General features: G+C 53.8%; 1 protein-coding gene across 4 annotated transcripts; it reads right to left on the bottom strand.

Moving 5' to 3' along the window:
• Nucleotides 1-331: 331 nt before the first annotated feature.
• MAL (mal, T cell differentiation protein (MAL blood group)) lies at nucleotides 332-25310 on the bottom strand. 4 transcript variants are annotated; one of them, XM_075563157.1, is made up of 4 exons: nucleotides 25218-25310; nucleotides 4937-5104; nucleotides 3258-3383; nucleotides 332-406 (listed from the first exon to the last, which is right to left on the bottom strand). In XM_075563157.1, the coding sequence occupies exons 1-4, from the start codon at nucleotides 25308-25310 to the stop codon at nucleotides 332-334; spliced, it is 462 nt and encodes a 153-aa protein (XP_075419272.1). The 4 variants fall into 4 exon arrangements, with proteins under 4 accessions (XP_075419272.1, XP_075419273.1, XP_075419274.1 ...); XM_075563158.1 differs by lacking the exon at nucleotides 3258-3383; XM_075563159.1 differs by lacking the exon at nucleotides 4937-5104.

The following is a 25310-nucleotide window of genomic DNA, read 5'->3' as shown; positions in this document are numbered from 1 at the left end:
GGGTGGGGCGGGAGGTGGGGCCTCTTTGCATTATGGTCTCTTCGATGCGTCCCCACTCCCCGTCCCTATGGGGCTCTCTTTCACAAGCAGAGAATGATCCCAGAGAGACAGATGAACAGTGGGAGGCACAACACGGCCAGCCCCCAGCCCCGGACGTGAGGTGCGTGGGAGAGTCAACACGTTCACATCATAGCAAGTAGAATGATGCTTTTTTTAAAAGTCCCCGCCCCCCTCCCCATCAAGAGCATTCCTGCATGCTAAAAAGTTCTGCTGGAAGGCTGGCCAATCAGTTAACACCGTCTGGGCTTTCAGCTAAAATTCTTGCGCTGCTTTATGAAGACTTCCATCTGATTAAAGAAAACACCGCATGGGTCACGTACAGCAGAGTGGCTACATATGCAAACACCTGAAACCAAGACAAGTGACCATTAGTGAAGGGTGGCCCCGGGGCTCTCCACACGGCCCTGACCACTTAGTCCCAGGGTACTGCGGGGGGACGACAGCCCGGAAAGGACCAGAGTGCTAAGACTCCCACAGTCACTGCAGACGTCCTTTCCTCCAGATGCCGGATGTGCCCAGGGCCCAGGGGCCGGATCATCTATTAGGCTCTAACTGTGTGATAGAAATGGGCGTCCTGCTCATCAAACCACATTACGTAGGGCCAGCCCACTGGAAGGAGTACAACCGGCATGCTCCTTAGGACTGAGGGTGCCAAGACTTCGCCTCAGCTACTTTGGCCATGTTATCAGGAGGGCCCGGTCCCTTGGTGAAGGAGAGGGTCGGTGACAAAGAGGCAGACCCTGCATGAGATGGACCGACACAGTGGCTGCAACAGTGTGCTTCCACACAGCAACAAGGATGAGTGGGGCTCGGGCTGGGCAGGGTTTTAGTGCTGGGGTCTCTGTGAGCTGCCAGTGACTCACCTACACCCACCAACGAGGCCCCTCAAGTAGAAATATCTAAGTGAGTCTTGGTGAGCTTCCAGGGAAACCCTCCTTCCCCCACACCTAGGAGGCCAGTGTCCACTGCCCCCATCCTTAGAAGCCGAGATCCCAGGGGCCCCAGCGAGGAAAAGGTTTCCTGACTGGCGTGAACGTCTCGATGCTCCTGGACATCCTCAGCAATTCTTCTGGGGCTCTTCATTTCACAGATCCGGGCCAGGGAAACAGGACGTGATGGGCAGGGGGTGGGAGGAGCGATTTTAAGCTCTTACCAAAAGGAATGGGCTTGCTGGGCGAACGGTGGGGAAGAGCCAGTCACCCAGGCAGGCATTGGGAACAAAGGCCTCAGAAAGAGGGGAAACAGTCATCATGTGGCCTTCTGGGTCCGGGCATGGCCTTTTCACTTGGCCACTGTCTATTCCACCACCACCCCCGCCCATTCTGGCTGCTGGGACTCAATCCAGGTTTGCCTGCTCCCCAGTCAAACACCCACACCTGGTTTGGCGACCTTGGGGAGTGGGGTCAAGAGTTTCCAATCCAGGCGCAGCCTGTAGGGCAGCTATGCTTCCATGACTCTTGGAAATGCCCAGCAACACCAGCTGGGACAGTGTCTGCCCTCCCCCTGCCCCCACACAGGAGCAGCCACGGCCCTCCCTGGCCAGAGGCGGCAAGTAAGCCGGGTTATTGAATAACCAATTTAGGAGCCTTCATCTGGAACCCGCAAGCACCCCATCTGAAAGGAACAGTCGTACGTGAGCCAGCAGTCCCCCAGATGTACTTGCCCATAGAGTGCCTCCCCCATCAGGGGAGCTGACCTCTGACTGGAGAATTCCAGACGTGAGCACAGCCATGGGAGAAGGGACCCCGGCTGTGTTGCCCCAAAGTGCTCAGAGGGAGTGGGGGGATGGGGAGGGGTGAAGAAAACTGAGACTTGTTTTCCAAGTGTGGTCCAGATAGGACAATGGGGACTCTTAGAGCCGTGGCATGAATGGGAACACTTTGTTCTTCCGAATCCCTCGCCCCTAAACTGCTGCCGCCATGGCCCATTGGGGTTACACCCTCCAGAATCTCCAGCCCCTCTCAGTCAATCCGCACGAATCTTGGAGACGCCTTTGGCATGGAAGCACTGGACTTGGCAATGGAGACGGGGAGAACCTCGGCTCTGAGCAGGTCCTCATCATGGGAGGGAATGGGCAGGCCAGATGCTTCCAGGGGACCAGGGGCTGGTCAGAGAAGGGAGGAGGTTTTGAGGTGCCTCCCCACACCCCCTGGATTGGCCACCAAGACCGTCTGAGGGCCTTGTGTGGGGGTGGGCAGGATGTGGGGTACAGCCTGGAGCAAACCCGACTCCTCCTTCCCTACAAATGGAAACAGCTGGTGTTTGGAATAGACATGACTCTGTTATGAACTTGACTCCTATTTCACCTTGGTGGTTTCCACCCAATCCTTCCGTCTGCTGTGCACACTCCCGACCCTGCACAGGCATGCTCCCACACACCCAACTTAATTGGCAAAAATGTGGAGGCACAAGCCGTTGTCAACGGATCAACTGGTGACGGTGTGGTCAGACAAGGGAACAGAAGCACGGGGAGCCGAATAAAGGAAGGGCATCCACAGCCAACAGCGTGGAGGTATCTCACCAACACAAGGCTGAGAGAGAAAAAGGCAGACACGGAAGAATGCCCTTCCATTCGGCAAATCCAGGAGCGAGCAAGATGGCTCAAGGCGGACAGACACCAGGACCGCTGATATTCTCGGGGGTGTCGGGGGCACACAGTGAAGCAGGACAAAACTTGAGGGGTCGTCTGGGTGCCGCTTCTAGTGGTGTGTCAGTAGGAGACCTGAGCAGCAGCCATAACCAGATAGACTCCTGCTCCGAACTGGTTCTGAGAGTGGGGGTGAGAGACCGCCATGGGTGACCTCTGACCACGGGGGACTTTGGGGCAAATTCTCCACAGCCTCTGGGCTCAGGTTCTCCTTCTAAGACATGGGACAATGACAGTGTCTATGTCGGAGGGCTGCAGAGACCTTTAAAGGAGATTGTTCTCTGAGGGCTGGGGATGGCCGTCATCTGCTCACATGCCTGAGCCCAGCCTGCCTCCGGCACCACAGGAAGGAAGCCGGGGGCCAGAGCACTTCTTGTCCTTGGTTCTTGCTTCTTCAGAAGGGAGGGGAAGGCTGTGTTTCATTAGAAATCTACTGAACTGAAGCAAAAACGGCTGCTCCCGCCGCTGTCAGCGGGAGATGCTAGCTGCCACGCACAAACTCATGCAGGGTGGTGGGCCACCCCAGGGCCCAGCAGGGTCGGGCACTTACCACTGCAGAGATGTTTTCATGGTAATGCTTATAGGTGAAGCCTTCTTGCATGGTGATGGTGGCCAGTGCTTCCAGGACCGAGGCGCTGAGGTATAAGAGGGCAGCCACACAGTGGTAGGCGGCATCCTGCAGGGTCGGAAGAGGCATCAGAGATGGAGAGGAACAGCTACAGCCAGGCTGCCATGTGGAGATGGGGTGCGTGGGCAGCTGTGACCCTGCCCCCACGCTGCATGGCTCAGGCCCTTCCCTCATCTTCCTCGATTTCCATTGAGCCCTACCCCCTGAGGTCCCTCTGTCTGAGAGGAGCACTGGGCCCTCCTCCACAGCGAGCCGGCTAACAAGTGCCAGGGGTGGGTGCTAGGTTTGCAGGAGCCCTGGTGGTGCGGTGGCAAGGCATGAAACTGCTAACCTTAAGGTTGGGGGTTCAAACCCATCAGCCACTTCATGGGAGGAAGAGGAGGCTGCCCTGAATATTGGTCAACTCGGAAACCCTACAGATCAGTTCTACTCTCTCCTCTGTGAGTTGGAATTGACTTGGTGGCAAAGCCAGATGGCGAAGGGATGCCACTTCCTCTCAAAGGGGGATCAAGTCAGGGGTGAGGGTATGAGGGTGCAGGTGAAGCAGGCCTGAACCTGGGCCCGAGATGGGTCATACATGCTCACAGGCCTGGCTCGGATGCGGCAGGCCGGGTGACCAGTGTGGGGTGAGAGATCCACGTCCTCCCATTGTTCGGCTGTTTGTTTTATTTTATTTCTGGGCTCTGGGAACTAAAACAGGGTCTGTTTTGCTGTTCTGATTTGGAGGGGATTTCTAAAGTCTCAGTCTCCGAGCTTCTGAGAGGGCAAGGCCGGCCAGCGGCCCCCCCGCCCTTCCGTGGTAGGTAGCATGCAGGTGTCTCGTCCCTGCTGCTGAGGGAGTCCATCCATCTCGAGGACCCCACGTGTCGCAGAGCTGAGCTGCTCTGTAGGGGCTCCTGGCTGTTATCTTAGTGGGAAGATGCCAGCCCTTTGTGGGACAGGTTGGCAGGTTTGAACTGCCAATGTTTTGGTTAGCAGCAGATCGCAAACTGCTTGTGCCATGGTGGGCTTTCCCCTTTTCATGGACCCTCAAAGCAGACTTTATACAGAATAGAGACCATTGGACAACTCCCCTGCCCAGTCTCTCTCCAGCAAACTTGCTTTAAAAGTCGGAGGCTGATGGGGTGGGTGGTAAGTGCGGTCTCACCATGGAAGCGCTAAGGCCAGTCCCCTGGAGCTGTCCAGAGGGGTCTGACTCTACCCTCAAAGATGGTGTTCCCTTAAGACAGCACCAGCCAGCGCTCGTGGGTGACAGGAGGTTCCCAGGGGCACCTGGCGGGGGCAGGGGTTAGGAGGGAAGGCTAGGATGCTTGTTTTCCACGCAGAAGGGCAGTCATGCAGGAGAAAGCAGGACAGGTTCAACAAGCATCACAAAGTCAACCGAAACCACCCTTGACCCTTCCACCCTTCCTTGTGGTTTCTGTGCTGAAGCGAGCTCTGGGTTGCTGGGGACAGCTCTGAGCTGAGGGCTTGGGCTTGCTTAGCCTGGGAATGTAGGTGAGGGTAGCCACCCCCAGTATGGGGAAAGCAAGCTGAGAGAAAGAGAGAGAGAGAGAGACTACAAGCCCCTTTACCCACTATCCACCAAGCTTGGGACTCACCAGAGTGATCCAAGAAGTCTCCCCACCGTGGGCACCGATCATGTACAGGATGAGCAGAGCCGTGGTGGCCACGAAGCAGAACACAGAGACAAACATCACCCAGCCCTGGATCAGGGGGATGGGCACTAAGGAAGAGGCGATCAGGATCCATACCAGGCCACCGAAGATCTGCAGAGAGAGAGATGGAGGGTGAGTGCCGGGCTCAGAGACAAGCCCAAGCCTGGAGTGGCTGCAGACCAGGTGCCACAGCAGGTCCCTGGCAATGTCGACAAATGGAAAACTGGAGCGGGGCAGAGAGCGGTGGCAGACATTTTCCTTAGCAAAAGTTACACTTTTATCTCCCCTTCCAGAACCCTAGGCTGGGTCTCCAATCTCAGCCTTTCAAAGACCTGGTCTCTTGTTTTCATTCAAAACACACACACAATCTTTGTATCTATCAGGACTTCAAGTGGTTGAGCTGGTTTCGTCATGGCCTCCACAGCAAAATTGGAAGAGACCTGAATTTGTACATTGTGGGCGTATTGGAATGATAACCAGTACAGGAAAATATGATACTGAACACTGGAATGGGAGACTAAGAAGAGCTATAGTTAGACCTTTTGGTAGCCTGATGTGGGAAACGATATTTGTCAGGACTCCAGAGAGTGATATATATTCAAAACAATGAACCTCCATCTCTGAGCTGGGCACCACTGTCTCTGACTGTGCCCATCAAGAGATCTGGTTGCTATGTCACACACGTACTGCCCTTGTGCTCTGTTCTAGGAGGAAGCTTCAAGTTTCTAGCATGGAACTTTCTTCCACTCCAGTTTACCCACATTTTATAAAAATTGGGTCTGTTCCATTTCACTTTGACATCCCTGATAGAACTGGGATGAATCAGCCTGAAGCCCTGGTATCTATGCATCCATCCACCTGTCAAATAGCCCTAGGTGACTTCATATCACTTATCCTATGCTCGGCATTTCCCTAAGCATATTGCACAGGTTAACTCAGTCCATCCACACCACAACCCCACAAGAGAGATATTGCGATTATCCCCATTTGTCAGATAAGGAAATCAAGGCACATGCAAGTTAAGTGACTTGTCATCCCACAGAAGTCTTAGGTCATCCAGTATTATCATGGGAAGAGTTAGCCTTAATTCTAAGATCATACTTTCTTATCTACCAAAATATCTTATCTCTTAGGCATGGGAAGCAAGCCCTAGGAGAAAGCAACAGGACCAAAGGTTCCGGAAGGACTTTTTTTTTTTTGGGGGGGGGGGTAGGAGGAGGTAGGGGAAGGGAGCAGGGAGCAAACAGGGGAACAACTAGGGAATTAAAATCAACAATGAGGAGGACATAGAGACTCCAGTGGTGTTGGAGCACCAGCAATCTAGCTGAGAGCCATTACTAAGAGGCAGAAGAATGGCGAGTGTGATGGTGGGGCAGGAGAAAGGTCAAAGGAAACAGGAAAGATCTAGGAAGCAAAGCATGCACTTATGTAAATATATTAATTCATAAAAATAGAGATATTGGCCCTGTAGATATTTATTTATAAGGCAAAACATTGAGGAAGTCGACGGACATTGGGCCTCTGCTCAAGTCCTCCCTCAATGCAAGAACACTTTGTTCTACCAATCTGGCATTCTGTGATGCTCACCCTCCTGGCATAATGGCTGAAGACAAATGGGTGCACAAGGAAATGTGGTGAAGAAAGCTGGTGGTGCCTGCCTATCAAAAGATATAGCATCTGGGGTCTTAAAGGATTGAAGCGGACATCTAGCAGAGAGGCAACAAACCCACACGGAAGAAGCACACCAGCCTGTGCGATCATGAGGTATTGACAGGATCAGGTAGCAGACAGCAGAAGACACAAAACAAACAAAAAACATATTGTTAAGAAGAAGCAGGGATTGGAGTTGAGATCCCAAACCCGTCTGTAGACAATGGGGCCTCCCCACACAGAAGGGTCATAAGGAAGGGAGGAGTCAACCAGGGTGCAGTATAGCACCAATTAAATACACAATATTCCTCTGGTTCCTTGAGGCTTCCTCACACCCCACAATCATGACCCCAATCCTGCCTTTCACTGTGGGCTAGGTCGGAGCATATATACTGGTACAGATAAGAGATCATGATATACAGAATCCAGGTCAGATAAACCCCTCAGGAACAGAAATGGGAGCAACCAAAAGGGTTGGGGGAAGGTGGGGAGAGGAAGGGGGGGGGGAGAAAACCTCGGTGGAAGGGAGACAGTGGTCAGTATAAAATATGAAATTAATAACAATTTATAATTTAACAAGGGGTCACAAAGGTGGGAGTGGGGGAGGGAGGGGAAAAAGAGGAGCTGATACCAAGGGCTCAAGTAGAAAGAAAATGTTTTGAGAATGATGATGGCAACATATGTACAAATGTGCTTGACACAATGGATAGATGTATGGATTGTGATAAGACTTATACAAGCCCCCATAAAATGATTTTTTTAAATCAAGAGCTGTAAGAGCACCCAATAAAATGATATAAAAATAAATATCTTATCACTTCAGAAATGATAACTGCCAGATAATTTGATCTTTACTTGAAAAGATAAACTCACCACGCTATGTCATGAGCATCCCTAGACTACCAACCGATGTCCAGTTGACCATTAAGTTCAAACTCAGCCAAAGGCACTTCAGAAGCCAGACCTGGTGATTTGCTTCTGTCAAGATTATAGCCAAGTGGATGGAGTAGCTGTCCTTTGTAATACCTGGGGTCACCATGAATTAGGATCGACTAAATGGCAAGGGACCTAAAAAAAATTTTTTTTATTTCCCTAGCAAGCAGTGGCCTGGCTACCACAGCTGGGGTTGGGGGAGGAGGTTCCAGTTCAGCCCCGTTTCCTTGGGTGACCTGTGATGGGCATCAACGAGGCAACCCCCCATGGTTCTCTGGAAGACACCAGGGTTGATATCCTCAGGGATCAGTGAGCCCAGAGAGTTCAAAGAAAAACACAAGCCAGCAACACACCTCATAACCACACTTACACACCCCACTGGGGGATTCAGCCCACGGGAACCCAAGCCAGGATTTGTTATCCTTCTCTTGGCCTTCTTTGTCCCAATGGAGACTCGGCTCAGCCTCACCGGCCTGTCCAGAGCCAGACAAGGACCGTGCTCTCGGTGAGCTGGGGTGCCTGTGCAGCCAGCTTTGCAGTGAGGCTCTGAGGGCCTCCAAGCGGGGCTGCTCCTGGGTCCTCTGTGGGGTGAACACGAGTGGGTTTTCAGTGCTCCGTACCTGCTTCTCACACCAGGCTCTTCATGCACCCACCTGATGGGAAATCATCAGGAGAGAACCACATTGGAATGAGAGGGGGCTGGGGGAATGCATGCAATGAAGAACCTGCATTTATCAAAGCCAAGTCAGGCCTAATGAATCAGGTGGCATCTGGCACCAGAAGAATCCCTGTACTGATGACGTTCAGCTTGGCTGGAGGCATGTGACAGGGCATCGCACTCATTGTATGGTGTTAAAAAAATAAAGTGAAATCAATGAAATCAGAATCAATGGAATGGAAAATGTGGGGCAGCTCTACGAGCAGATTTGCACATTGATTTCATCCACACTTGCCTCTCTGACTAAACAGATTCTTAGCTTTCTCCACGCGGGGCCAGGACAGAGGGGCAGGACTGGGCCTTAGAAGGCACCAGAGTGCACCATGAAAGGAGAGGAGCACTGAGGTTCATGACCAGCCAGAGAGCTTGGCCTGGGGCACCACCCTTTCTGAAGTATCCTTTGCCTGGTCACCTCCTGCCCATCCAAGGTGACCCGTGTAAACTAGGTTCCTCCTTTATTTGCGTTTGGAAAGTCCTGTCCATCTCCCTTGTGAGACTTGGCACAAACACATTCAGGTAACGGCTCGTGTAATGGTTACACAATGGTGTTCTTCGTGGTGGGAGTGAGGTCTGTCTCGCCGACTCCAGACTTCCTGTTGTGAGACAAAGGGAGCTCCACGTAGATGTGTACCCGTGTCCAAGAGTTAATTGGCCTTCAGAGTCTTATTGAGGAACAGGGTGGCTAGACTCGAGCACGCTAAAGAAGAAGCGTGAGTTGTGTGTGAGCCGGGAGAACCCTGTGTCACGGAAGCCCAGGTGAGGCCCAGCGAGCCTGCGGTGCTCCTAGACAGTGGACACGGCACTAGAGACCACAGCGTGCCTCCGGGAGAAGGCGACTCTCTTCTTCCTCCGTGGCTTCTCCGAGGGAGGGGGAAGGGCCAAGCAAGGGCAGGCGAAGGCCAACATCCAAAGGCTTGGTTTTCATTTTCCTGTTAGTGATCGAATGATTCGAGAGAAATTAGCCGTCAAATGCATCGGAGGCCATCAGTGCACATGGCAAATCTGAGGAGGGGGCACTCAGATCCTGGTTTCCGGAATCATTTCCCAGTTTGCCATCAGTGCCCGGGTGGAAACTGCACATGGCAAATCTGAGGAGGGGCCACTCAGATCCTGGTTTGTGGAATCATTTCCCATTTTGCCTTCCACTTGCATTTTCGCTGTGTGGCCGGAGATGTGGGTCATGACCAGGGAGAGTCCAGGCTCAGGATTGTCCACGGCCATTCTGCGTTAGGCTCTCGGTCAACTCCCAGCCCCCATTCAGTCGCCAGTGAGTTCACCACTTACTAAGGGCAGGCCGCGTGCAGATTGCAGGAGCCACCAGGAGGGGTACCCCCCGAGGGACACAGGGGAGACAGGTACGGAGGTCCAGGACCCAGGAGGCTTGACTGGGTTCCAGGAGAGAGCTGTCTAGGAAGGGGCTGGGTTGCACATGGACACTTGGAGCAGAGGGTCAGGGACAAAAGCATGGAAACCAAATGGCACCCATGTGTCCGATCCCAGGGGCTTAGGGGAGGTGGGCCAATGTGAGGAAGGCTGTGGGCCAGGAGAGAAGGACAGAGACAGGCAGGAGTCACGTGACACTGGCATTCACGCAGGATGGGCCTAAGGTTTTAGCATGGCGACCCTGACAGGGAAGACCGGGGGGAACAGACCTAAGCAGGGAAACCCTTCCCGGAGTGACCCATGGGCCTGAGTCTCAGAGAGCCATTAGGCATGGATACTGAACACAGTGGGGCTGAGGGGCAGCAGGGTGGCTGGCGGACACTGGGCAGATGGAATCTGAATTCACATGTACTTAGTTCAAGATTCATGCCCTCTTCCTTCTGAGTGGAGATTTAAAATGCCACACCTTTGTTTATTATTTTTTAAATTAGTTTAAAAAATAGTTCAACGTAGCTGATTTCCGACTGGTGTAAATGCTCAGTAGGAGATGGGGGAAAAAGTATCCAGCAAACAGCCTGGCTCCCTTCTCCTCTCCTTCTGGTTCCCTAGCCCAGCAGCCCACTGCAGAGAGGGCTTAGTACAGTGACTCTCAACCTGTGGGTCGAGACCCAGGTTCATAACAGTAGCAAAATTACAGTTATGAGTTAGCAACAAAAGTAATTTTATGGTTGGGGGTCAGGTCACCACAACATGAGGAACTGTATAAAAGGGTCGCGGCATGAGGAAGGTTGAGAACCCCTGCCTTAGTAGTGTCTGGCGGTCTCTTTCTTTCTGTGTGCTGAGTGTATATCTGCAGCTCTTTGCTTACAGAAAACAAACAAACAAATAACAGTGTCGGTGAAGAATACTGAAAGTGCCAAGTACTGCCAGAAACACAAACAATTCTGTCTGGGAAGGTGTACAGCCAGCATGCGCCCTGGAAGCACTCAAAAGTTGGGTGCAAGCCCCAGATGCCATGAAATCACAGCACTAGGGCATTACCTGACCACACAGGTATTTTTTAGAAGCAGAACAATTGCACAGGAGACCTGGGAGTCATCATCTTATGACCTCTGCACAGTGAGAGCTTTGGGTGATGGAGTCCCAGTTTTGTTCCACGGGTACTTTCACAAAAGCACTTGCAGATCTGTGCTCAACAAGGAAATGAAAGATAAAAATCAGACGATACAGACAAGTAAGAGTAGGAAAAGTAAGAGGAAGTCATTCGGAAAGACACTGTACGCCAGGACCTGCCGGAGTCCCACGTGTGCAGTGAGCTAGACACGGCTACAGCCCTGGCTCTGAGCCAGTATGGAGGGAAACCTCAAGGTTAGTTGGGACTTTTGACTTGCTTGGGGGTTTATATTTTATCAATGTGGTGAAAACTATGATCCAGCTCCTTGGAAATTATTCTCTCTTCTTTTGCTTAGGTGCATGCACACTCGTACCCCCCCCCCCCCACACACACACACTTTCAGGCAGATGTCTAGAGTCTGGGGTAAGATTCTTTCCCATAGTTGTCCATAAGAACAAGGCCCACCCTGTGTTCAGCTCAACCCCCTGAGTTTTGGGCAGGCCTTGGGGCCCCACCCTATCTCTGGGCACACCATTGGAGCTAATACAGATATCATATTGTTCCACAGTTCAGTCACCTCAAGCAGTATTGTACAGTGGCTACCACAACGTGTTTCAAGACATTCTTTTACTTCTTGAACTCCCTGACATCAGCTTCCCTTTAACCTCCCCTCCCACCACCCCCACCACACTATCCCCTAGAAATCCCTCTTCTACTTGCTGTCCCTATAGGCTCATCAATCCCGGGTTTCATATATAGAAAAACAGAAAAACATATAACAAAAATTCAAGCGGGTCACCCCCAAAGACCAAATACCACTGAGATGAGATAAATCCCAAATGTGAACCCAAAACTATAGAAAATGCTGAAAACAGTGTGCATCAGGGGATGTACTGACAAGGTTTTAACCGTTCAAGTCGGGTTTACCCTGTGGGTCTCCTGGTGTCTTCTCTCCAGGGCACTCTGCGTGGTGACTGGTTTCTTCCCTCCCGCTATTATGGAAAGAGGGAGGCCACCGGAGAGGCTTATCTCACACGTGTGTCTTGGGCTCACAGATGGCTCTTTTAAAGGTTGTGCTGAATGGCTTTCTTTGCCTGGCTTCTCTTAGTGGTAGGCTTTCTAATGGAATCATATGAATGGAATGGCAGAGAGATCTCCAGTGTTTCTTTCTTAAGAGCAACTTTATTGAGGTGTAACTCATATACTATGCAGTTCATCCATTTAAAGTGTACTCTCCACTGGATTTTAGAAAGGACTTTTGCATCCCTTAAGAAGAAACCCCATGGTCTTGAGCTACCAGCCTCTCTCTCCATCTTCATTCCCTGGCGCCCGGCCACCCTAATGCACCTCTGTCTCTACAGACCACAGCCGTGGCCACCGGGTATCAGGCTGGTTCTGACACGTGGAGGCCCCATGGCTTTTCAGTGGCTGCTTTTCCAGAAGTAGATCGCTCGGCGTTTCAAGTCGCCTCTGGGTGAACGAGAGCCTTTTGGTTAGCAACAAGTGAGTTAACTATTTATACCACCTACGATAGATTTTCTGATGCCGGACTTTCATATGAAGGGAATCATATCATATGCGGATTCTTGTGAATGGCCTATTTAACCTACCTTAATGTTTTCGATAAACAATATCATGAGAGATGGTGAAATGATGAAAGTGGTCAAAGAGTTCATTTTACTTGGATCGATAATCAGCACTCATGGAAACAGCAGTTTGGAAGTCAAAGGAGGAATTACATTGGGCAAATCTGCTGCCCCAAACCTCTTTAAAGCGTGAAAGAGCAAGGATGCGACTTTGAGAAGGTGCGCCAGACGGAAGGCCTGCTGATTTCACTCTCCTCGTCTGCATGGGGAAGCTGGACCACGAATAAGGGAGACCACAGAGGAATTGACGCGTTAAAATTATGGCGTGGGCAAAGACTATCGAAAGTCCCATGGACTGTCACAAGAACAAGCAAATCCGTTTCGGAAGAAGTGCACCCAGAATGCTCTTCAGAAGCGAGCATGGTGAGACTGTGTCTCACGTACTTTGCACCTGTTATGTGGAGAGGCCAGTCCCTGGCGAAGGACATCACGCTTGGTGAAGTGGAGAAGAAGAGGAAGACCAGTAACGAGCTGGATGGACACGGTGGCTGTAATAAGGGGCTCACAGCTTCAGAACAGTGGTGAGCGTGTGTGGTGCAGGGCCAGGCAGTGTTTCCTTCCGCTGTGCACAGAACGGACTCAGTGGCACCTAACAGCCGCCCCAGCAGCAGCAACAAATGTTTCCAGGTGAGAAATCCCCTCTTAAGGGAACTTTGACAAACTACCTCTGTCATCCAAGCCTAACCTTTCTACCATTTCAGGGGCATTCATCTCTCTCTTAGGAGCCTCCCAGCCAGGAAGAGCGATGGAGCCACCCGCTCCCAGGGAAATTCTTACAGGAAAGACGCTACCAGTCCCTCCTGTCCCAGAAATACAACGAGATTTCAAAACAGATCTTCATCCCAAGAGATTGGACAGGAGGCTTTCTGTACAGCCTTGCCCAGGAGTTGCCCAGGCAGCAACTGCTCCAGGAAGGAAGCCACAGGTGAGCAACTGGAAGGCTGGTCCGGAACAACGCTGAGGGGACCAGGAGGAGGGAGAGCAGGAAGACAAGGTTGAGTGGAGCAGAGACTGTGTTCCTGACCAGACACCTGTGAGCAGCGTGCTGGAAACAGAGCAGCTCCATGGTCCGGCTTTGCCAACTGAGCCATGTCCTTTCCCTTGGGGCACGTTCCTTCCACTCTCCTCAGTGGAGCTCCCCTGGGGGAGGGGGTGTGAAGGGAGATGCTGAACAAAGGCTCCTTCCACTGGGGCTAGGTCACACGTGGGCCCCCTCCTCCCATAGCATTCCTGTGTACAACAGACCAAACGCTGCCTGACCCTGCTCCATCCTCGCACTCCTACCTGCTTGAGCCCCTTGCGGCAGCCACGGTGTTAAAAGATAGACTTAATTCATTAACCGGGCCAAAGGCTCAGGAGTGGCCTTCCAGGGCCGGGGAGGGCTGGGGACACACAATGTGGTGAGCGGGGAGTGGCAGGAGGTGGGGTTAGAGGGATCGGGAGCCCAGAGACACAGCCGAAGGCCAGAGCAGCCACCAGGGCCTGCTAAGCCCAGAGCTGGGGTGTGTGCAGGGTGAATCACAGGGGGTCCAACCCACTCCATCTCCCAAGTGTACAGAGAGCAAATAGATCCGCACCCAGGGCGATAAGGCACTGCTGGGTCAGTGAGCCATCGACTCCCTCCTGGCCCTGGGACCACGCCAGCCAAATATTTATTGAGCGCAAAGGGAGTAGGTGAGGGTGCGAGCGTCTCCCTCTTCAAGAAAACTCTAGGTGGCTCTTTGCTGAAGGCAGCAAACGCTCAGAGGTGGGACTGGAAAACGTTCTTCACGGAAGGGGAAGCACTTTGTCTTCGGTTCATTTCCATCAACAAGCCAGCCATCTACCATCCCTTTGCCCAACCTGCTTCCCACTCCTGTAAAGAGTCCATTCTGGAAAGCCTCAGAGGCTTCCCTGTCCCCTAGGGTCACCAGGAGTGGCATTCACTCGATGACAGTGAGTGAAACTCATCCTGGCAGCTCTCCTCTGTCCTACAGGGTCACCAGGAGTCAGCATCAACCAGAAGACCGTCTTGCTGTGGTTTGGTCACATGGTTGTCACAGAGATCACCTGGAAAGGGTGGCCTCAGATACATGGCTCTGGGTTGGGTGGCCTCAGAGCTCAATCATGTGGACTGGACTGGGTTTTCTCTCTCTCTCTCTGGATCCCAGAGTCCCAGGGTAGGACTTGGGCTAGCACCTTTTGGTCCTCAGACCGGAATGCACATCAGCATCAGAGACACCTTTCAAAGTGTACCAATACCCAGATCTCGTGCCCAGTGCCGGAAGGAAGCAACTCGGGCCAGGAACACACATCCCGGTCCTTTGCCTGGTAGCAGGCTTTCATCATGTAAGCCTGTGGGTGATGTTCGCAGAGTTCGTGCCAGTCAGAAGAAGACGTGGGTCCATTGCAAAGACCCTGCCTGGTTCCTGGTGCATGTCAGCAGGCATTCCCTCCCCTCCCCTCCCCTGCCCTCTCCTCCCTTTCTGGCCCTTTCCTTTCCCCTCCTCAAGCTTGGAGACCTCATTTGCTATTGAACGTGAGACAGCCCCTCCTCCTTAGTAGCCCCCTACATGTTGGAATACAGCCTCACTGTCTATGACTGGGGCGGGTGGGGCTGGAGCCGGGTGATCTGAGGTCCCTGAAAGCACCCCTCCACCTGAGCCGGAGAATCAGAGTACTCTATTTTCATTCCATCCAGCACAGCTGAGATTCCAATCCAAACCTTGTTGGAACGCAGAGTTAAAAAATACACATAACTTCAAAAGCCATCAGAAAGAGAAAGACCTGTGATCTCGCAGAACAGAACGCTGATACAAATCTGCTGGCCTTCTTCAGAAGAAAACACAAAGGCTGTGGAACTCTGAGGAAAGCCGTCCCTGAAACAATAAGCTTTGGTTATCAAAGGGAGAAGAAGGAATTCTCGGATACATTCTTGAGATGCACGCTGGGTTTCAGGGTTTCTGTGAAAGGGTTCTCCAGTCCCATCCCCCCAGTGTTCCTGCCGTGCAGCTGCTGCGTGAAGTCCATCATAAGATTTGTTCAAATTGTCAAGATATTGAAGTGGGGGGGTTGGGTGGGTGGGTGTCCACATAAGCAAAGACTCTTTGTCATGATGTGAGCCAGGAAGGCCCAGACACACCTCGTGAGGTATGCCTCAGAGCCAAGCACTGGAATTCCCAGAGAGCCAGGAGTGGACTGGGAGCTCCTGCAGACACACGTGAGCAGGGGTTTGTGCCTTGACTTCTCTTCCTGAGTAAAAGGAACTGGAGCCGGAACACAAGCTGAGCGCCCCATGCTAAGCCATCCTCTCCTTGGTTCTGTGAGTGAAAATCATTTCACCAGGAGGGAAGAGTAGGCCCTGCCAGCCAGAAGGCACATGCAGACTTGTCCTAGCTGCGCAGAGCTCCACGTCCTATCTGTGTTCTTGCTAGCGATCTAATCACCGAAGTGGTCTAGCAGTCGAGGGTCATTTCATTCAGGCCAGGAGGAGATCTCCTTTTGTGGAGGTAACTGGACCAGCACAAGAAGAACTGTGTGCTCTAGAGAAACACCAGCAGACTGTGTATAGCTGGGAGGTTTGCGTGGTGGGGTGGCAGTGGTTCAGCGATAGGATTCTTGCCTTCCATGTGGGAAACCACAGTTCCGTTCCCAGTCAATGCACCTCTTGGGCAGCCGTCACCTGTTCCTCACTGGAGGCGAGTGCGCTTCTGTGCTGGGGGCCAGGCGTCAGCAGAGCTTCTAGACCAAGATGGACTCAGATGAAAGACCTGCGATCTACTTCTGGAAGCGAGTGAATGAGCACCCTGTGGACCCCAATGGTCCAGTCCACAGTGGACCAGGCTGCACACTAGACCGTGTGCGGCTGGGGTTGGCATGAGTCAGGCCTTGACTCTACAGAGGCCAACAACAAAGTTGTGTTCACTGTAAAATATGACTTGTTGTGGGTTAGGTAGAGGGTAGGGGGCATTATCTTCTTTTCTTTCTCCTTCTTCCTTCCTCTCTCTCTCTCTCTCTCTCTCTCTCTCTCTCTCTCTCTCTCTCTCTCTCTCTCTCTCTCTCTCTCTCTCTCAGTCCCTATTGCTGCAAAGGGGGGACATGATATCAAAGAACAGGCTTTGGAGCCAAGGCGAAGTCAAGAGGACATTGAACACCCAGGGGAAAGGAAAGTGTGCAGAAAGGGAGTTCAGAGGGGAAGACTCAAGACCCAAGGACCCTGAAAACTTCCCCCAAGGTCCTCCCTGTTCCCCAAGCTCTTCAGAAAACAGGCCTGAGAAGCAGAGGTGACAGGAAGCAAGCACAGTCCAACCTGCGCCAGTCCTTACATGATGAGCCCGCCTTCCTCAGCCGGAGGAACTCAGCACCCAGCAAGCGAGAGGAAAGCCCGCCTACCCCCTGCCAGTCTTCTTTCCTTCCTCCTTCCCCATCCCTTCCCCCTCTCCCTCTCTTCCACTCACCCACCCATCCACCCACTCATCCATCCTTCCATCCATCCACTCATTTGACTCACAGGAGCGGGCCTGTGGGTGGCTCTGGGGCAGGCTTTATTCAAAGACTAAGGCTAATCAATAGCATCACATCATACTTTTCACACCCTTTCTCTTCCAGACCCCACTGGGTAGCTCTGGGTTCACCAGGAGCAGGGTATACATTTGGCAGGGATAAGAGTGGGTGGGTTGGGTGGGTGGGGGGGGTGTCAGTGAGGGTGATCAGCTAAACATCTCTGCCCTGGATATGGATGGGCCCTGATCATTTGCATGGTCTCCACTCCTTTGATGCAATGGAGTAGACAGGGAGTCAAAAAGTCTCTGTAGGGGCTGCCCTACTCCCTTTGCTAACTGAAAGGGCAGCTTGTTGGGAGTCTGGGCTCTGGGGCTACTCCCAAGGGGGCACCAGGAGTGGTATTGAGAAGCCCTGGCATTGAGCCATCCGTGAGCTCTTTTCCTCCAGCGGGTGCCGTTATGCATGCCCCCCCCCCGCCAGGAACCCCGGTGGCATAGCAATTGCAAGTTGTGGCATAGCAATTGCAAGTTGTGATCCACAAGGTCTATAGTTTGAAATCACCAACTGCTCCTTGGGAGAAAGACGGGGTTTTCTATTCCCACAAAGAGTTTCAGTCACAGAAACGCACAGGGGGCAATTGTACCCTGTCCTACAGGCTCACTAGGAGCCAGCATCCACTCAATGCCAGTGAGTTTGATTTTGGGTTTGGTCCGAGACCAGGACACAGGGAGTCCCAGGTCTATTAGTAAAGTGGGAGATAGAGTTGGGGATTCCAAGAGCCAAGGGCCTGGCTTGGGTCTGTGGTTTGTAGTTTGTGGAGCGGGAGGGGATGACCCGGAAGGGACCCCCTGGCACGGCCTGCTGATGCACTCCCACCTGCCCATGTGCCCTGCTACATCCCCAGTGGCCCTCGGTCCCTCCCTGGTCAGCCTGGAATCCTACTGACCCTCGGTTCTCAGAGAGGCCTTCTCCACTGCACCTTCTACAGCTCTGCGCCACCAGCCGGCTACATGGTCACCAATGTCCTACTCCTCTCCCTGACCAGCCAGCTGCGGCTCTCTGGCTCTTGAATGAATGAGGGCTTGGAGTTCTGGGGTCGGTGTGGCCCCGTTGAGATGGAAAATTTTGCCTGCCAGGCCTCTGCCCAGCAGCTTTACCCAGGAGAGTAAACAGACACAAGGAGGTGCTGTGAAAAAATACTAGGTAAGCCACCTGTAAAAGACGAAACCAGCGGAAACACTAGACCAAACAGGAGTGGCCGCAGTACCCGGAAAAGAAAAGGCATGGATGGAGCCGCCTAGTAGGTTAGTCATGTGGAGAGCAGACCGACAAAACAGCTGCAGACACCCCACCAGGAGACCGGCACCCCACTCCAGGGTCCCAGGGGGAGGAAGAGGGGGCCCTCTCTTTGGAATGATCATCATCATTTTCACTCCCACCCTCTATCTCAAGGGTCCATCTTGTGATTGGTTCATGTTAACCCAGCAGGGCAGCTAGGTCCCAATCTCCTTCCTACCAATGCCTGCCTGCCTGCCCGCTCTCAGAAGGGAGAAGAGATGTCTCAGAGCGCCAGGAGCCAGCCCTCAGGCCCTGAGTGCCTGGGAGGGGGTGCTGTCAGGTGGGCTTCCAGGTGGAGGTGATGGTTAAGACAGGGCCTGGTGATCAGAGGACTTAGTCTTCAACATCCCACCACCCCATCTTCACCAAAGAGCACTCCTTGTGACTCCTCACCAGGCAGTGAGGCCTTAGAAAAACAAAACAAACCAAGCCATCAAAGCTGGGTGCCTCCCTTTCTGCAACCAACCAACTAGCCAACCAGTTGCGACGGAGTCCGCTCCACCCCTGGCAGCCCGGTGTGCGTCCTGTGGAATTGCGCTCCACCAGCCTTTCAATGGCTGATCTTTCCGAGGCAGTCCACCAGGCCTTCCTTAAACGGTGCCTTTGAGTGGGCTCAGCTGGCCCACCTTTCAGGTAGCAGCTGCATGTATGAATGATCGGCATCACCCAGGGACTCCACCAAGACCCTCCTGATAGCGTGCGCGGGACCAAGGGTGCCCAGTTCTCGACGGAGCGACCAGGCAGGGTGGAGGCTGCGGGTGGTAACGGGTGGTAACGGTACACGCTTGTGCTGGAAGCTGCCTACCACCCACCTACCCCATCCCCACCTGAGACCAACAGCTAATGCCCTACAACTGATGACAAATCACTTTGGAGCTCTAATCCCACACCGGAGATAATTGGTTCCTGGGCCCCCGGGCGAATGCAGTCACCTGGGCTACACTCTGAATTCACAAAGCTTGGCCCCACCTGTCCTGGCACTAGGGCGGCAGGGTGGAACCCACAAGAGGCTCAGGAAGCACCCTACCTCTAAGGCAGAGGCAAGATGGGGTCATCAGGCAGGCCAGGGCCAGCGCCCCAAAGAGGAGACATCTCATGTCATCCCTCCGTCGCTCCTCCTGGGTGCGAGAAGGCATGGAGGTGTCTGAGAATGGCAGCCCTTGGCCGGGTGCAGCACTCTGTGACCCCAGAGGACAAGTCCAGTATGCCCTCCACAGCCCCATCCACTCCCCCCAAACCCAGTCTGCTCAACTCTCTGTCTCCCACAGCCAGCCCTCTAGCGGTATAGGAGAAGGGCTTGTCAGGCAAGAGGGGGGAGGAATCCGCCTGGTGCAGCCCCCTGCCTCTTGCCCCCCACCGCCCCATTAGCACAGATTGGCCAGCTGACCTCCCAGCAGGCTTTTGAGTTATCAGTCAGCTAACAATAATTGTACCTGAAGTTGCTAAGCAGTCGCGACTAGTCGGTTCCCTTGTTTCAAAGCTGGGTGCATGTTGTTTGCCACTGAGTGCATTCCGCTCGAGGCGACCTCGTGGGACAGGGGAGACCTGCCCATGGGGTTCCCTGGGAGGAAACCTTTATAGGAGCAGACAGCCACACCTGTCCTCCTGTGGGGCAAAGGAAGTGTTCTACCAGCTCACCTTTTGGTTAGCAGCGAAGTGCTTAACCACTGCACCACCAGGGTGCCTAAATCCTCCCAGCGACCCTTGGGGTGTGGGTCCTATTACCTCCCCGTTTTCTTGATGCAGAAACAGGCCAGTGGCCCACCCACTCCTCCAACGCCCACTGATAGTTGGCCATGGAATCTCCATCGAGTCGATGGAAGTGGCAGGAGAGGCTGCTGTGAGAATACGCAAAACATTAGAGAGCGTGGCTACCCTGGAGGGGAGAAGGGACTCCAATCAGCCCTCACCTCGGCTCCCAGTTGCCCCTGGGCCAGGACTAGAAGAAAGCATCAGAGGGAGCCCCCCACCACCCAGGACGCAGGCCTCTCCTTCCCCCACCCGCCATGCTGCACAAGCAGTCTGCAATGGGCTCTGTTCTTTCAGAGGTAAATCATACCAAGGGCTGTGGCTTGAAATCAGAAATAATCAGGTGATTGGGACACCCAAGTGCATGCTGCCCTCCTGGGCGGGCCCAGGCCTGCAGGCCTATTCCTGGGCCCCTCATTCTCGCAGCACCCACCACTCCTGCTACAGGTGGCGGGGACCGTCTGCCTCAGCTCCTGTGCTTCTGCAGTGGTCCTTTCCTGGAGTGTCCACACCTGAACCCTAGCATGCCTTGCCCTGTTCAGAGGTCTCCTACAGAGAGGCACCCAGGAGTTTCTGGTTCTAGCCTCTCCTCCTTCCTCCTCCACCCGGCTGTACTCCGTCCACTCTGGGTGGACTCTCAGGTGCGCTGAGCTGGAGGCACAGGGCCTTCTGTTCTTACTGCCCGCGTCAATCAGTGTGTTATAGAAAGGGATGACATTTTCTTTTAGTTCCTGTATCTTTTTCTCAGGACTTAGGGCCTCCGTGCAATAAACTGATAGAACACTGTGGGTTTCTTTGCCCCATAGTGGGTAGAACATTAACTCTTAGTGCAGAGAGCCTGGAGCTGAGTGTGACCAAGAATCAATGCCAGCCCAGTACCCCAGGAAAATTCTGCCCTGGCCCCCAGGGTCTTGTTCCTGGAACCATCTGAAATGGGCAAGGGGAGTCAGTCCACGCTCATCCAGCCCTGGAGGACAGCATCTGCTGGAAGGTGGTGGTGGTGGTGGTGGGTCTTCAGCACCTCCTGGCCCCCTGGGCCAAAGCATCCTGTCTGGAGTCTGATACTTGATGACCTGGCATAAAGTCCTGGATGGGCTGTGTCTGGGGGTGGAATTTAACCAGGTCCTCCTGCAAGGAAATCAGGAGCTCAGCACTGGATGCCTTAGGAGCCTCCCCCCTTCACCCCAGCCAGCCCCATGCAGTTCAAGACTGACTGGCTCCATAGAGTCAGGACAGGCCCCAGGTGGCTCTTCCTCGGGAAACAGGTCCTAGACTCTTTTCAAAGTCCAGCCAGCATGCTGAAGGCGATACAGGACAGCCTCGGCTGGCACACCATTGCCTGCAGCCCAGGGCACACTCCTCTCACTTTCTGGCTCGGTGGTGTCAGCGCAAACACACTGCTAACACTGGCCAGCCCCGTGTTAACCTACCGTGTGTGCCCAGATTCATTCATGTTGTTACACATATTTGCTTATTCTTCTTGCTGAGTAGCACGGGGTAGCATTCTAGTGTATGGGCATGCTGCCATTTGTTTTCTATGTTAAATGTAGACACATTATCGGGAGAGAGTACTGGAGGACACAGTGCTTGGTAAAGCGAATCAGCCAAGAGGAAGGCCCTCAACAGGATGGACTGACACAGCGGCTGCAACAATGGGCCCTCCCAGAACAGCAGCTCACTTGTAAGGATGGCCAGTGCGGGGCCACTGTTGTGCATAAGGTCGCGGCGAGCCATCCGGCCAAGCGCTGCTGAGCAGAAAGAGCCCACGTAACCGCTTCTGGAGCTATCCCTGTGCCTACTAAGTGGTGCAATGACCTCTGAGAAGGGTACAAGCCATGCTTTTTCATGTACCTGGCTCGTCTGGTCACAAGCACCCTGTCGCTATGTGTAGGGCTGACCTGTGGCCACGCTGAGCCCCCAGCATCACACTTCACCGCTTCTAGAGAACAGTTCAAAGCCACTGGTGCCTGATCAAAGCAGGCCTGCGGGTTCTGGAAAAACTGGAAAAGTCACTTCTCAAATCTGGCCAACAAGATCCCGAGGGACATGGGCTTAGAATCCTTTCCTCTCCTGTACAGAGGAGGAAAGGAGAGCAGGTTGGTGGAGTCTGTGCCCCTTTCTACACAGTGACAGAGAGGGGCCTGCAGAGGAAGCAGAGGCCGGAGTCAGTGGTCATGGCCAGGGAAGGCCAAGCTTGGTCACTGACCTGTGCTGGCCATGTGGGGTCAGCCTCTCTTCCCCGGGGACTGTATGCCAGGCTCCCTGGGGCAACAGAGAAAGGCCTCAGTCTTAAACTCTGGAGCAGGGATGCTGGGTCAGGATAAGGTTGCCATACCCCACCCTGAGTCACCACCTTAGCCTGTGCCAGTGGGCAGTGTTCCTGGCCAGGGAGTGGAGCAGGGCTCCACCCTGCTGGCTTTGAAAGGGAGGCTCTCCGCCTGACACCGGAACCTCCCAGGTTCTAAGGAAGCCAGGCATGGGAATCCAAACTGTGAGTAACCTTCAACTTGCTGGCTGCAGGTTTCCCAAATGGTCGCGCATCTCACGCCCATTGGGTGAGGAGAAACTTACTAAGTTGGATGTTGGCACATGTGGTAAGGATGGCCACCCGTGGGACATTCCTGCACTCTGACTGGCAGACACGGAGGGACTGGGGTTAACCTGCAGCGTATACAATTTAGGCTCTTTCTTTAGGAGGAATATGAAATGAAGTAGGGTCTTTGAAGCGGCTCAAGTAAGTGGGGGTCCTGCGTTTATGCTTCATTGGCCTCTCACTCGGTCTGCTCTTAATCCCCCAGCTATCGGTCCATTCTGACTCAGAACGACCCTACAGGACAGAGCAGAGCTGCCCCTGTGGGCTTCCGAGATGGTAACTTGTTACAGGGGCAGAGAGTCTCATCTTTCTCCCACTCGTCCCCCTTGGGAGTGTGTGTGAACTGGAATAACCCTTTAAACATCAATGTGGGAACAAGTGGGAAAGCAGAAGATGTGTACATCCTGGACAGGAACTGCTGTTTTTCTTCTCCATGTGTCAGGTCCACAGGTGATTTTCATATACAATCCATGCAGAGAGCAACAGAGGGCTACGACCTGCCAGGCTCTCTGTGTGCCAACCACGCCCCGTCTAGAGAGGAAGGGAGTTGGAAGTGACAGGTGAACCCTCTGGGACTTCGGGGGAAGTGATGTGGCGATGGGTGACGGCACAAAAAACTGCCCTGCAGGAGCATGTCTCCACTGCTGGATACACGCGCACATGACTCCGAGATGCCGGCACTGTCTCTTTCACTTGGTGCGCGGTGGGATCCTGCTGCCTTCCCTGTGCCCCCGGGGCTGTTCCCACTCTCGGCAGCATGCCTCTTCCCCCACCCCCAGGTGTGTTTCTAAGAGGAGGCTGGCAGCGCTGGGAAGTCTTTCTTCTGTGAGGCCAGGCCCATGGCACCTGCCCACGACCTGAGCCCAGCTCTTGGGAGGGCGAGGAGAAGGGGTGCGCCTGAGTTTTACAAACGCAGGAAGCCCAACTGGGGCCTTCTCCCCATGATTCTTGCCGTGATGCCCCCCAATATCTACATGATGCCCCTCAATATCTACAAAGGCAGGGCAAGCCACTCATTAGGGCAATTTGGAAAACACCAGGGAGATTTTGTTTGCTGAAAACAAAATAAAAGGAAAAGCTCTCTGTCTCCATCACTTCGGGCCATAAAGCTCTTTGGGTCATAAAACTGCCTTCTACAACACAGCAAGCTCAGAGGGAACAACCCATTAGTTATACCCAGGGCCTGGACACTGCATGTCCACAAGTCCAACAGTGTGCCAGCACAAGTTAAGAGCTGATCGAAGCACTCAGATAAGCCACTTGGGAAAAGAATGTTCCAGTGGGCACCAGGGGACATGGGGGTAGAGGTCAGCCCTGTGTGTATGTTGCCCTGCAGTTGTGACCATGGACCAGTTGCTGTTGGGGTGGGGGGTGGGCTGACTCCTGGCTGACCTTAGGTCAGCTCTTGCCCACTGTGGACCTGGGCGTCCTTCTGCTAGGGCAAGACTCTGCGCTTGCCACTATTCTTCTAGATCCTTGGCTCTGGCTGACCTCAAGATTTGGTCGCTCCACAGAGACTAAGTTTGGGCTCCTCTCTGAACACAAGTTTCGTCATACTCAGGCTGTCAGACACCTTCTCCAAGCCCACCAGGGGTGGTCCCTGATGCAGCCTCAGCCCCCTGCCTCCCTTCAGACAAGGAGCCCCCCTTTAACCAGGCAAGTTCTGACATCTTCTTTCCCAGTCAACTCTTGGGGGCACCAGGGGAAGGAGTCCTTGTCCTGAAACTAGCCCTGGAAAGGACCAGTGCGCTAGGGAGCTAAGGCTGAAGGAGTCTGGCACAGGCCCCCGCCCTTCTCCCCCCCCCACACACACACAAAAGGAGCACTTGCTACCTGGAGTCCACAGTAGGAAGCAGTCACGGTGGGGGCTTTGGGGTTCCTGCGCAGGCGGCAGGAAAAAACACAGGCGCCAAAGCCTTTCCACAGCTCAAGGTCAGCTGGGGTGCCAGGCCCTCTCTCGCCAGGCTCCCCAGCACCTCCCTCCCCACTTCCACGCCGGCTGAATAACTACAGAGGGGTAAATAGCTCTCTGTTTAAGCATTCCCAAATCAAAGTGGTCGCCGGCTGTTTCCGAACTAGCAACCTGAAGGCCAGAAGAGAAACTATCGGATTCAGCGCTTCCTACGGGCACTCACCCACGGTCTCCAAACCGTGGGTTTCTTTGGCCAATTAAAAAAAAAAAAATCCCAAGATCATCTCCGAAGGAAAGTCTGGGCTCTCCAGACTCCCCACGACCCGGACGTTGTCCTCCAGCATGGCCAGCCCAGAAGATGAACTTGCCCCGCGTGGCGCGTGAGGAACAGGGTCCCGCGTGCGGCTTTGGGGACCTGCGCGCAACAAGTGGATCCTCACCCGTCTCCAGTACCTGACCCGGGTTTCGCTTTTTAGATTTCCCACCCAATTCCTGGGGTGGCTTCCTTCTTTTTCCTGGGTCTAGACGGAGCTCAAGGCGCCAGGGGAGGAGGTGTCCAGAACGAGCCCTTGACGCCCCTGCCTGTATTCCCATGCCCCATCCGGAGCAGCGGGGCAGCGCCCAGGGCTCAGCGCCCAGGCGGAGACGCCCGGCCCGGTCCCCGCGACACTTCCCCCGACCCCGGCGCGAGCCGCGAACCACTCACAAACTCGAAGATGAAGAGCAGGTCAGGGAAGGTGGTGAGGACCGCGAAGCCGCTGGGCAGGCTGCTGCCGCCGGACGCCGCTGCTGGGGCCAT

This window comes from Tenrec ecaudatus, chromosome 11 (genome assembly GCF_050624435.1).
Source record: "Tenrec ecaudatus isolate mTenEca1 chromosome 11, mTenEca1.hap1, whole genome shotgun sequence".
Classification (NCBI taxonomy): domain Eukaryota; kingdom Metazoa; phylum Chordata; class Mammalia; order Afrosoricida; family Tenrecidae; genus Tenrec; species Tenrec ecaudatus.
The sequence above is the reverse complement of the archived record's forward strand: the minus strand, read 5'-3'. Positions and strand labels throughout refer to the sequence as shown.

Coding starts and splice junctions, on each gene's coding strand:
- MAL (XM_075563157.1), bottom strand. CDS start 25,310: ATGGCCCCAGCAGCGGCGTCCGGCGGCAGCAGCCTGCCCAGCGGCTTC. Junction 5,105..25,217: donor TGCTCTTCATCTTCGAGTTT/GTGAGTGGTTCG, acceptor CTCTCTCTGCAG/ATCTTCGGTGGCCTGGTATG. Junction 407..3,257: donor ATGAAAACATCTCTGCAGTG/GTAAGTGCCCGA, acceptor TCTTGGTTTCAG/GTGTTTGCATATGTAGCCAC.